This window comes from Alexandromys fortis, unplaced genomic scaffold (genome assembly GCF_014885135.2).
Source record: "Alexandromys fortis isolate MF-2015 unplaced genomic scaffold, M_Fortis_MF-2015_v1.1 scaffold_20, whole genome shotgun sequence".
Lineage (NCBI taxonomy): Eukaryota > Metazoa > Chordata > Mammalia > Rodentia > Cricetidae > Alexandromys > Alexandromys fortis.
In genome coordinates this window covers 8,369,622-8,383,170 of record NW_026067903.1, presented here as the reverse complement: position 1 = coordinate 8,383,170, position 13,549 = coordinate 8,369,622, and the positions used below count along the sequence as shown (strand labels likewise).

The 13,549-nt window shown below is 45.0% G+C and overlaps 1 protein-coding gene across 1 annotated transcript in view; it reads left to right on the top strand.

Annotated features, from left to right (window-relative positions):
- LOC126496922 (uncharacterized) overlaps positions 1–9,880 on the top strand; it is a 95,322-nt gene extending 85,442 nt beyond the window's left edge. Inside the window, exons 4-6 of the mRNA XM_050134606.1 lie at positions 3,968–4,179; positions 5,751–5,803; positions 9,528–9,880. Coding sequence (XP_049990563.1) covers positions 3,968–4,179; positions 5,751–5,803; positions 9,528–9,880 — 618 coding nt within the window. The remainder of the gene's footprint in view (positions 1–3,967; positions 4,180–5,750; positions 5,804–9,527) is intronic.
- Positions 9,881–13,549: the final 3,669 nt, after the last annotated feature.

Genomic DNA, 13,549 nt, shown 5'->3' with positions numbered 1-13,549 from the left:
AATTATTATATATACAGTATTCTGTCTGCATATGTGCCAGGTCTCATTATGGATGGTTGTGAGCCAGCATATGGTTGCTGGGAATTGAACTTAGGATCTCTGGAAGAACAGCTAGTGCTCTTAACCTCAGAGCCATCTCTCCAGCCCCTCTTCTCTTATTTTTTAAAAAATTAATGTGAACCATACATATATAGACATGTGGATAGGCGATGAGTGTGTGGGCCATTGAGAGTGTGCTCTTCAACCCATGGGACTCTGAATGTCTGGCTCTTTCACAAAATCCTTCTCTTTGGACTTGTTTCCCAGTGGCTTTAGAGGGTACCCAGTGCCAAGACAATTTCCTGGCAGTTTCTCACAGACCAGGCTGTTCAGGTTGGGCCACATCCAGTTAGGCAGTCCCACTGTCAACGGCGCAGATTCTGTCCTGGGACTTCAAGTAGAAAGTTACTGTCCATTTTAAAATGTCATATTATGTAATTATCTCGGCATTAGAAGATTTGGGTTGTTTTTGTACCATGTAAATGAACTGGCTATCAGGAACGTTAGAGTGATCTTTTAGTGATCTAATTTGATAAAATTGGTTTAATATCTCAGGTTGTAGAAGACCCGGTGCAGGGTTGTTGTGTTTTTATTTGTTCTGGTTATAGAAACTCAGTATGAGTACAGAAGTAGTGCACACCAATTCATGGGGGGAAAAGGAGAGCGACAAATGTCAGCTTTGTCTTCACAGCCCAATTACCCTTTCCCTTTCTGGAGAACTAGCTCCTATTTCCCTTGTTATCTGCAAGTGGTGATGACAGAGGGTAGTGTGAATTGGAGCCCTAACCTCTGGGTCAGGAGGCCGGAGATGCCTGTGCATTTGCTGATGTAGTTTCTGTGTAATGGCTTACTTGTTTTGCTCTGGAAGGAGGCTTCAGTGGGCTCCATTCACTTTGCAGTGGGGCTCCTGAGCCCTGAACCTATAATTTCCATATCTAATATTTTCTCTGGACATTACCTTTTGGTGAATTTAAAAATTGTAAGAAACAAATGAATCATGTTAATCTTTGTCGTTGCCCAGAGACAACCACTCTTGAGTAGTAATACATCATCTGTCTTTTTTTTTTATATTTATTTATTTATTTATTTATTTATTTATTTATTTATTTATTATGTATACAATATTCTGTCTACGTGTATGCCTGCAGGCCAGAAGAGGGCACCAGACCCCATTACAGATGGTTGTGAGCCACCATGTGGTTGCTGGGAATTGAACTCAGAACCTTTGGAAGAGCAGGCAGTGCTCTTAACCACTGAGCCATCTCTCCAGCCCCATCATCTGTCTTTTTATACACACAGTGGGTACACATATGTATATGGATTTTTTTAAAGGTTTCATTATATATGAATTATTTCTTCTTTGTTAAATGTAGATCAACTTTTTTGTTTACCTGCTGCAGAGTAGCCCATGGGATAGATACAGTATATTTAACTAGTCCCCTATAGATGGACATAGATACTTGTATTTCAATAGGAGTTGATTTTCAGGCAACCAGTAGAATAAGAACTAGGATCGTGGAGCTTTTGATGCTCTTGGAGTCTTTTTCCTTTGTCCTAAGCCCTCATCAAAGGTCAGGCTCTAGAGTTTGGGTCAGAGAACTGTTTACTTTTCTCCAAACAAATAAAACACAGTAGTGTTCTCATACTATTCTCTCCAGCCCCAAGATAGTGACATGATTTGGCAAGTCATTACAGATCAATAAGGGATATAAAAATTTATGTGAGCTCTCCACTTTGAAGTAGTTTCATTTAAATATAGTCTCAATTTTCCAGCTTTCAAACGGGCTTTCATTTTGTAGAACGTACCTCCAGTTCTAAAAGTGATTTTGGTCTGTGTGTGTTTGGGAAAAAAAAGTGTAATACTCTGTTAAAAGGTTTGAATTCTGTAGACAAGTAGGGGCGTTACTGCTTAGAAGCTTGTCTGATATAAATGTGTGTGGTCTGTATGGCCCTATAGTAAACTGTTGAAAGACGTGGTCCTGATAATTTTTTTTCTTACTGTTCTCTTATCTAGTTATCAGTGACATGGCCAGATTAGAGGCTGTGCCAGTCAACACCCTTGGGTCCAGGGAAGTAACTGTTCCCATCTGGCTGTGAGGTGATTAATAGTGTTGCTGTCATGGCATAAATCACATTTTGTTGTTCAGTCAGCTGAGACTCTGACCATTAAAAAAATTTACTCTGCAAAAATCAATAGCCAGTGGTTTTTGGAAAGGCACAGTTATTTCTCCCATCTCAGGACAGATTAGCAAATTACTGGTCTCACTAAAATAGTGCAGAAATACAACCTCAAAGATAAAGGATGGCCTTAAGAAAGGACAAGTAGAACACGAGGAAACCAGAGAACTGCAATAACCCCTAAAAGTCCTTAAGAATGTCTCCCCCTCCCTTTCGATCCCACCACCAGCAAACCTCAGATAACTCAAGTTGGATTTTCAGATAAGCTTAGGGAAATAAATTGGGTTGATGACAGCCAAATGCTGTGGCTTAAAATACAGAAATTCAAGTTTATTCATTTACTTTCCTCAAGTTTCCTTACTGTCTTCATATTACCAGGAAAGTGAACATAAATTAGATAAATATTACCATGCTTCGTGCTTTGGCCCTGAACAGCTGTGGTTTGAACGGTGGTCCGTGGTCCTGATGCCGTCATAGCCTGTTTATCGGGTCCTGTGTGAGTGCTGGGATGTTGTTCACACATCCCGTTGCTGCTGTGGTTACCAGTGTTTTTGCTTCAAATTGGAGCTTGCCTCACTGAGATTTCTGCCTGCAGCTTGCTGCTTGGGAACCCATGGCTACAGCTTTCATCTCGAGGAATTCAAGTTATGCTAGTTTGGCATCGTCACCTTGAGCCCCAGCAAAGAAAGAGGCAAATGAAGAGTACCCTTCAATACTTTGGAGAGTTTTTAATCCAGTCCACAGCACAGATACTCGGCATCCTTTTCTCCCTGGGCTGCAGACTGTCTAAATAGTCACAGACACAAACAAATGAAAAAGAAGGGATAGCACTGTGTGCCTTTTTATGAAAAGTCTGAGTCTGAGGATACCGAGCTCCTGCAGGATCTGGGAGGAATAACCTTCAGGCAAAGCGTTTTGGTAAAAGTCTGTGTTTCTCATCTTACTGTGCGATGGCTTCAGCTGAGAACTTGGCTTCCTGTCCCTGCGCTGTGTCCTTCTCATTTACATTATTGGCAGTTGTTCCCCGCTGGAAGTTTAAATTATCTCAAGAACTCTAAACTGAGTTCAGATGTTTGTTTATTGGCGTTGCCTTTGGCTTTTGAAAACAGGCTTTTGTGCTCTCCCAGTCTTAAGAAAAGGCTCTTCTCAGAATCAGCCCTCCCTCCCTCCTCGGCCTTTTCTGGGAACCTGCTTCAGGCTCATGCAGAAAATTAAATAAAGAGGACACAGGGCTCAAAACTGCTTAAAAGGAGGTTCCTGCGACTAGGCGGCTTGAAACGTAAAGGAGGTGGGACCCAACATCCTGCGTTTGTGCTTTGTTTTTGAAACTCAAAGTTAGTTGCATTAATGAATTAACCAGAAGGCTAGCAATGGAAAATGTTTCTTCTGTCCTGCTGGGGGAGCCAGATACTATAGATTTGTCACAGGAAGGCTGTTGATTCTGGCTTCATTGTTGGGCTAGTCATTTGTTGAGCTGGTGTCTGGAGCGCAGGCCACACACTTCTTCCTTCTGGTCTTCATGCATTGGAACTGCTTGCTTATTGTTTCTGTTGGAGCAGACTTGGCCAAGAAAATATGGTGAGCCCTGGAGTTCGTTTTATTTTTATTTGCGTGTGTTTTCTCTGGCGGGCAGAGAGAGCAGCTTGGAGGTGGGGAGGGGGCAGAGTTATCGTAACTGATGATCATTTGTAAGCGGGGGATCGTTTGTGAGCATTCTGCCGCTAAGCTTTTCCTGTGTCATCCTCCTCAGAGCTCCGGGAACGCATCCTACCGCTGCTCCATGTCCTCCTCTGCGGATTTTTCTGACGAGGATGATTTCAGCCAGAAATCTGGCTCAGCATCTCCAGCTCCTGGAGACACCTTACCCTGGAATCTGCCTAAACATGAGCGGTCCAAAAGGAAGATTCATGGGGGCTCGGTGCTGGACCCGGCTGAGAGGGCTGTGCTTCGGATAGCAGGTAAGTGGGGGAGGGGATGGGGGTGGCAGAAATTCGCCCATCTGTTCCCTGGTGCTGTATCTGCAAGCTGATGCACTGGGTAGAAATTGTCTCAGGTGGGGGAGGAAATGACCATGTTTACTTCCCGGAGCGCTTCTCCTCCCTGCACTGGTGACTAAGCTGTTTGGCCCTGCTTTCTGGTTGGATGAATCGATAGATTCTGAAAGCAAGCAAATATTTACAGGTATCTGTGCTAAACTTTCTGTGGATGCACACTGACCATTGAGGTAACCCGAGAGTATTAATACCGTAGACTTTCTGGAGGATTTTGCTGGAAGCTGGGGGAGGCCAGCCTTCGTTTTCTTCCTTTTCTCCCCCCCCCCCAAGGGCACCGAGATACGCATGTCTAACTCAAGTCTCATGGTTTTTGGTACCTAGGATGCTGAGCGCAACCCAGCAATTTGAACATTTTTTTAATGTAGCTTTTCTGTATGCATCATGTTCATAGGTGCTTTGTGTCCTTAGTGTTTGTGAGGGACCATCACGGACTCTGGATTAATTAATACATGGGGAGAGGCCGGTGTTTCTGTCCTGTGCGAGGGATAGCTTGTTTCACATAGCTGAAAGCTGAGAACACTAAGGAAGCAGCTTTCAGGCCTGTAGCTCCCCTGGGGCTTGTGCAGGCATACACGTGGGTTGTGCGGGTCGGTCCGCAGGAGAGGGGATAGCTCTACATTCCTTTAAGTTTTTCCCCACTCTTGGAATGGTAATAGGGCAGGATGGGCTGGGTACTTCTCTGGAGATTCACTTACAAAGGCCAAAGGCTAAAGGCCAGATGTTCAGGCCTCCTTCCCTCTCCTGTCCCCAAGTTGTTAACTAGGCAGGGTTGGGGGCTGTGCTCTCATAGTTGCCTTTGCTTCCCAGGTACTGCACCACTGGGGCTTTGTCTTCAGCCATCGGGGTGCCTAGAGTCTCCATAGGGTCCCCAGTGGGATTTTTTAATGATAAGAGAAACAAACAGCTTGGCCAATCACTCTGTAGTCAGGGTTTCTGGGGCAACAGCCCTGAGCTTCTTTTGGCTTCTGTTGTGAGATGCTGGCTGGTGTCACCCAGCCTTGGAGAAGGAGGGGTGGAGCAGGAAGGGGAAGGGGAGGGACGGTGGCCTTTGGAAGCCAAATGAGAGTGAGGTGGTTTGGGCCTTGGCTCTGACTGCCCTCCTGTCTGTGTTTAGTCATTGGGCCTGCCTCTGTCTTGATAGCTCACTGCAGCTCAAGCCTTATGGAGCGGAAGGACACTAGCAGACCCAGACTTTTGGCTCAGCCAAAGGAGAACATAGGTGAAGGGAAGGTGTATACAAGCTGTCAGCGTGGAAAGCCTTAGGCATGAAGCAGGGAGCCTATTCCGTGTAGTTCTGTTTTTTTTTTTTTTTGTGCTTTTTGTTTGTTTTGATATGGGCTCACTGTATAGCCCTGGCTAGCCTGAGACTCCTTATGTCGGTCAGGCTGGCATCAAACTCTTGGAGATCTGCCCACTTCTGCCTCTCGGATGCTGGGATCCAAGTCATGCACCACCACACCCGACATGTGGTTTTTGCAGGAGGTGGATGTTTCGTTTGTGTAGTGAAGAAGGAGTTTATGAGGTAGAAACAGGTAGGTGTTTGTCGGTGGGAATGTGATGACATAAACTGCAGAACATGTTAGCAGGCATATGTCACGGGAGCTGCTCTTGCCTACCATTGAGCACCCTTAGGCAGCAAAGGCATGGGGGAGAGCAGTGGTGAAGAGGGTACTGCAGATCTGAGGGCAGAGGCCAGTGCTGGGCACTGAAATGTCCGCTGAGTTTGAGATGGGTTACTGAGACCTCAAAGTATATACTTCTAAAGTCACACAAATTCTTCAAAAAATAGAATAAAACTAAATGAACAACAAACAATATGGAAGTGTAGAGGCATGTTACTGCTTTTTTTTTTTTTTCCTTTTGAGACAAAGTTTCTCTGTAGCTTCGGCGTCTGTCCTGGAACTAGCTATCATTAGCTATTGTTAGGCCTCGAACTCACAGATCCTCCTGCCTCTGCTGGGATTAAAGGTGTGCACCACCACCACCCAGCTATATCACTGCTTTTTAAAATATTCGTAAATTACATGTTTGCTATGCAAATCATAAATAATCCCACAAGGAGGACAGAGTTGGAGCCAGTCCACAAGTCTGTTTAATCCCTTGTGTGTCTAAATTAGGAAATTCAGGGGTATTATGTATCAGACTGGCCACTGTTTACCCAGTGCAGTGAGGGTATAGTCTGTCTAAAGGAGTCCGGTGATAAGGATAGTTTGAAAGCGTGCCACTAAAACTTCCACTTCTACTTTTACAACACATTTGACATTCTTCTTGGAACTCAGCTCTTGTTTGGAATTCGTCGCTTGTGAAAGATGGAGTGCAGGTCAGAAGTGGGGAGAAGTTTGTGGTGCTCGTGTGATAGTTCTTAAGGCCGTTAGAGTAGAGTTGTTTGTGAAATGTCCCCTGAGTCAAAAAGCCATGTGGGCTGTAGGATAACTTAATTCATCTGTTGTTAACACATGCCTATTGAGTAAAACACAGAATAGAACACAGCTCTGCCTTTAAAAAGTCATAGTTAATACGACAAATAGATGAGCTGCCAGATGTTTACAACATGCTTTGAGAGATTAGCCGTCATGGCTGGACTCACCTAATATTAAAAGAACCGGAGGAGTTTCGTTGACCTTGGGGAGAAGGGAGATGTGGGAGGCTCCTGGAAGGGTGTTGAGAGGAAGTACTACTTGATCTGAGATCAAAAGAGCTTGATAGAATTAGGGTGACAGGGAAGGCCACTTCAAAGGGAGGGAACCGCGTGAGCAAGAACAGGGGACTTGTTTAAATGTGACCTGCAAGCTGCGTGTGTAGCTAAGTGTAGGGATTGCAAGGAGGGTAGAAACTACGTTGGGAGTTGCAGTATGGAGCCCTTGGGGCTGCTCCCGCTGCACACAGTGGAGACACTGAAAGGTTTTAGAGCAGTGCAGTAATGCAATCAGGTTTGTGTTCTAGGAAGTCAGTGATGGTGACATGTTTCTGATACTTTATTGATCTCTATCTACAGATAGCTCAGTGGCGGAGCCCTTGCCTTGGCTGCCCAAGGCCTTGGTTTGATGCACAGCACTGAAAAATATTTACTGCTGGGCAGTAGTGGTACATGCCTTTAATCCCAGCACTCGGGAGACAGGCAGACAGATCTCTGTGAGTTTGAGTCCAGCCTGATCTACAGAGTGAGTTCCAGGACAGGTTCCAAAGCTACAGACAAATGCTGTCTCGGGGTGGGGGGAGTTATTGTCACTTCATTTTATTAAAATCTGCAGTTATAGGGCTTCAGTGTCTCTTTCTCGGATCACTGAGACTGAATAATAGGTAAGGACAGGGACTTCGTAACACTGTATAAGTGCATTTTAGATGTGAATAATTTAAATCCGCTGTCCTTAGCTATAGGGTATTATCAGTTGGGTTTTCCACCTTGAAATTACCTGTAAAAGCACTTGGTTCTTCAGTGGTAATGTTTTAAAAAGAGATTTATTTTTTTTTTAAAGCTAGGATTGGCTGATTGGAGCAGTGATTCTCAACCTGGGGTCGCGACCCTTAGATGGTTCGCGTCAGATATCCTTCATATCAGATATTTACATTATGATTCATAGCAGTAGCAAACTTACAGTTATGACATAGCAATAAAATAATTTTATGGCTGAGGGGGGTCACCACAACATGAGGAGCTGTATTAAAGGGCAGCAGCATTAAGAGTGTTGAGAACCACTGCACTGGAGGATCCGATTCTGAATGTAGGAAAGTTTGGATTTAATTCCTCCTCTGCCACCCTCCCTGAGTCTGTTGTTGCTGTTTTATGAGACAGGTTCTCATTCGGCACAAGCTTTCTGTCAGTGTGCTGAGGCTGACCATGAATACTGACCCTCCTGCCGCCCTCTCTCCAGTGCCAGGATTACAGCTGCACACAACCATGCCCATCTCCAGGTGTGTTTTGGTTGGACAATCACTGACCTTTTCTTAGCTCCAGTTTCCTAATTGAAGAGTCATGGCTGCGGTGATAAATAGGACAGAGACATGGAAGCTAGAAGTAGATAATGTAAAACATTTTTGCAACATGGAATATACTCTATAGTGATGGATAGCCATACGCATAGTACGGCGTCTTCTAAGCAGGTACAGATACATCTCAGGAGGCCTGCAGGCACCCTATACAATAGGACCTGTAGTTTTCTCAGTTCATAGATGCCCTCAGTGAGTAGAAGCACCCAAGGCCGTCCATCAGTTAGGATCTGGATTCAGACGGTCTTGACTCCAAAGCCAGGCTCTTTGATGCTGCTCTGGTTGCTTTCCTGTGGATTATACTGTTAGTACTAGCATATCCACCCACTGTTGTGCTTTCAAGAACGCTTGGGGCAAAGGCTGAACCCCAGATGCTAATTGTGTTCATTCTGACTGGCTCTTTAAATGGACAGTTTAAAAACACTAAAATATGTGCTGACTGTATTCATAAAACCGGATGCTACTGGGTGTCGGTTGCTGATGAAGTCGTGGACTTTTCCTTCCCTGGCCTTACTGTGTATTCAGCGAGGGCTGTCTGTATGAATGACACGTGGAAGTGGGAACTCATTGCTAATTCTTCATTTCAAGAAGTTGTCCCAAGGTTACTACATAAACTAATATGCACAAGAATGGCTTGAGTTTTATTTATACGCAGGGATCAAACTCAGACCAGAGACCAAGCTAGACAAGTGATCTAGCTAGAGAAGAGAGACGAGGTGCTTTATTTGGGGAAATAAAAGCAGGTCAATTGCCGAGGAGGAGTTATCTGCCCTGATTCTAACAGAAATCACTTTTCAAGCATATTTCATCCTCATATAGTGTTGACAGAAGATGGTTTCAATTCCACAGCACTAAACATCAACGAAGAAAGAGTCGAGGGGGGAGAGGCCAGAGGAAATAGGAGATGGAAGATTTAGAGAGAAGTGTCATATATCCAGATGGTTGTTAACGAGTGGGCTTTCTATGCATGGAAATAGTGGTAGCTAACACTAAAAAAACCTTTTTATACTCAGAGCTTCATTTAGTTACTATCTTCCCATATTTGCCCGTGAAGATAATCAGTTACTTGCTGGTGACCCACAGTGAGGATGTAAGATTCCATCCACAGCTGCTGGACTCCAGTCAGTGTTTTTGAAAAACATCCATTACATGCCTCGTGCCAGTTGGTTCATCTTGGGGTCCTTTAAAGTTACTCATTTTAGCATATGGCGAACCAAATTTAAGAGAACTGTATCCCCTTTGCTCAATGGATGCTGGTACTATGTGCAGTGAATAATACAAGGGAAGAGGGAGGGGACAGTAGTCTGGACTGTGGTGAATGGACAGTCCTTCCTAGAGCAGCAGCAGATGCGCCGGCAGGCTCTGGGGGGCAGAAGGGAGGGGCCGCCGGCTGGTCTGCAGCAGCTCTGACCCTGGAGGCACTGTCAGGCCCTGAAGCACCCTGCCACCTCCAGAGGCCGCCAGGTCTGGACGTTTGTCCCCAGGACGCGGGTCGGTCCCTTTCGTGCCGTTACAGTGACCTGGCCCTCTGTGCCGTCAGATGGGCTAGGGAAAGTACTTCCAATATGGTCGACGATACCCCTTCCTCGGGGAGAGCCTCCAGCCCCATCAGTAGGGACTAGCCCCGGGGCTTTGTTTCCCCCGCACCTGTTGTGGGTCCCAAATAGAAACCGCGCTGGGACGGGCGGCGGGCGGAGGGCGGTGGGCGGGCCAGAGGGCGGTGCCGGAGCCCAGCGCTGCTGCTCCTCCTCCCGGGCGGGCGTCTGTGGCGCAGCCCGGAGATGCCGCAGAAGCGCGGCGCATCCCGGCGGGGCAGCGCTGTCCTCCGCAGCGCCGCGGCCCGGGGCGCAGGCTCAGGAGGCTGCCTGCCCCGCGCCACCGCCCGCGGCCACCCGAAGCCTTCCCTGGGGTCGCTGTCCCGTGCTTGCCGCCGCGCTGTCCCTCCAGCCTGGGATTTCTGACGCCCCCTCCCGGGTCGCGGGCCCACGGGCGCGGCCAGCACCCCAGACCCGGGCATGGCGGGGTACCTGTCCCCCGCCGCCTACCTGTACGTGGAGGAGCAGGAGTACCTCCAGGCCTACGAGGACGTCCTGGAGAGGTACAAAGGTACGAGATCCCTGTGATGGGCTGCTTGGCGGGGCAGGGCCGGTGGGAACCGTTTTACCTTTCCCAAATCAGAGCTACCCCCGCGTGGGCACAAGTAAACAGCAGCCGGAACCAGCCCTGGGGACCGTCAGGTGCTCTGGATGAAATCTTGTACCCCAGAACAGAGCTGGGTGGGAGAGGGTTCGGAGACGCCCTAAGGGTAGGCGGTGGAATGGAGGGCGGGGGAGGTCTGTTTCCAAGAAGCACTTTGCGTTTTCTTTTCCTTTGTAGAAGCTCTTAAGCACCAAGCCTAGCCATAATTCTTCCTAGGAGGGTGGATGCCATTACTTCTCTGTGAGATTTCCAAGCCTGGCTGGTCCTACCTGCTATAGGCTTGACCTACCTATAAAGGTTCTTGTATTGAGCACACCACCAACCACCACATCATTCTTTTTTTTTTTCTAAAAAAAAAATTGTACTTATGTGAAAAAGTTATCTCTTACGATTATATTCTAACTTTAATGCAGTCCAAAATTATTTCATATCATGATAAAAAGAAGACTTTAACCACAGAGTTGGTCGTATATTCAAATATAAAGACGTTTATTTGAGATGTTTTTCTGCTGATTGTTTAGGTTCAGGAAATTTTGTGCCAACTTGATTCTCGTGGACATATATGTTAGGAATGCTTTGACTTTGAAGTTAATATGCTAGCTGAAATAGAAACGGTACTTTTCCATGTTGAGTCTTTATGTCTCCTGAAATGTATTTTTAAGTATGCCTAGACTAGTGTTATTGCGAGTTCACGGTTGTTTCGTGTTCCGTTGTGAGGATGGCTCACCGATGTGTGTGAATAAAGAGTTAACAGTGGTTTCATGTGATGGACGCAAGTGCATCTCTTGAATATTTGCCTTGGGGTTAGTAACTCAGTTTCTGCAAATTAAATAAAATGCATGCAGTTTTCTGTTCCTAATATAAATCTAAAACTGACTAACAGAATTTCCGAGCTCCCTGTAGCTCAGAGTCTTCCTGCAGTCATGTTTTATGCCTTTCTAGAATGTGTTCTGTGATTGGCATCCTTAGACTTCGCATATCATTTTTGTAAACACAACTGGAATTCCTTTGTGCCAAAGCTCTCTTGTGGATTATACCACTCTGAGCAAGTGCACTGATATTTTAAGCCAACTCATATCTGGGCATTTGCTTGTGTATGTAATGTACTGAGGTTTGCTTCTTTTTTTTTTTTTAAATATTCTTACTTAGCTGTCTCTAGAAAGTTAAAAAAGAGAAATATTGCAAAATAGGCTTATAAGCTGTATAAAAAAGTCAAGAAGGTCTACAGTATATATGTGGAAAAAATACAGCTTTTAATTTTTCTTTTTTAAATTTTTTTTTTTGGTCCAATCAAGTTCAGTATCAGTGGTGAGTGGGTAATTTAAGGTGACTGAAAAAGAAATAACCGGACTGTTGATTTTGGCCAGTCTTGAGGAAAAAGACTTTGTTTAAAAGCTTGCCTTATTTGTCCTGGTAAATAACAGAAAATTAAATATAAGTGGCCACTGTGCATCTGTCATTGCCTCATTTTGATGCTAATATGACTGCCAGTAATGCACTCAAACATAAATTTCTTAAGACATTTTGCCCAGGATTTCACAGACAGAAATCAAGGGGGGTATTTCCCTCACTCTTTGTGGTTTTGAAATGCTTAGGTCATCAACTTGCATTTGGCTGTACAGATGTTCCGAATTTCACTTAGTTTTGGAGAGGAAAAGAAGCTTGTTGGCCAGCGTACTCTATGAAAGGCTGGAGACCTGGGGAAGCCATTGTTTCCTGATGTGTTTGGGAGCCAGTTTTGATTTCCCATCAGTGACCAATACGATGACTTCACTACGGCACTTATTTTCCCATTGGCTGGCTATAGGGGCTGATCTAATCAGAAAAGAATTGTCTGCTTTGAATAGGGAGCGCCAGTTTGCAAAACTTTCCAAGTTCAGTTTTCTGAAATACTGCATTGTTCAACACATTGTGTGTTCCCGTTTGAAGAGAGGTTATTTTGATTTTGATTTCGGTTGAAATCCTTGGTTACAAGAGTGCATTTGCTCTTCTCTGCCGTGTGACTGGGTTGCCAAGTGTATGCCCAGCTGTTGAGTAGGGTAAGTGGTAGAGTCAACTGGAGTAAATTCAAAATGAGCCTGTTGTCAAAATGTAAAATTACAGTAATCTATAATGTTAGGAATTAGAAGTCTTGGGTTTGGAAGCTGGGAGCCTGTTCGGCATAGTCCTCATGCAGTCTTGGGAGGACTCCATCCCAGGCCCTCTGGAGACAGAGTTAGTGGTGAGCACGCTCTGGGTTTTCATGGTGTGCGCTATTCTTGTGTATGGCTTCGGTCCTTTAAGTCAGAGTAAAAATAGGCAACTGTTTACTGAACTAGAATAACACTAGGATTTATTTGCTACAAAGACGGGAGCCGTTTTCTGGATCATATTCTCATCCGGTTATTTGTAAAACAGATTCATAGTCAAAACATTCCTGGTTTGGTACCAAATCAGAGTGAGTAAAGGCATTTAGAAAAATAAAGCATAATTCTTTAATATTGTTTATGTTTGAAATTGCCCATGTTAGCACCTTTCTATCTATTGTAAATTATGTAGTACATTCCCTGTATGATAGAAAATATTCTTAGTAGCTTAGTATAAAAGGTAGAGTGATTTCATCTTCTCAAGTATAGCGAAATAAATGTTATAGATGAATCCTTAGCTGTCACATTAATCTGAAGGGCTGCTTGCCGCTTGAGTTGTCATTGATCGTGTCTTCCCAACACAGATACTTTTATATCATGTTAAGTGTGAAAATGCTAATATGAATCATGTTTTATTCTGTGTGGTTTTTACTTAGTTATGTGAGTATGCATGTGATGTGTGTTTGTGGCTGTCGTGTGTGTGTGTGTGTGTGTGTGTGTGTGTGTGTGTGTGTGTGTGACTTGTGAGGGTCAGAGGACAACTTTGGGGAGGAGTCAGTTCTTCCTTCCAGCCCACTGAGGCAAGTGCTCGCAGTGTGCTGTGCAGCCTGCTGCAGGCTAGCTGGCCTTCTGAGCTTGTGGCCATTCTCCTGTCTGTGTCAACCGTCTTGTCACAGGAGCACTGGATCACAGATATGTAGTATGACATCTAGTATTTCATTTATTTGTGAGACTTTCATTGTAATG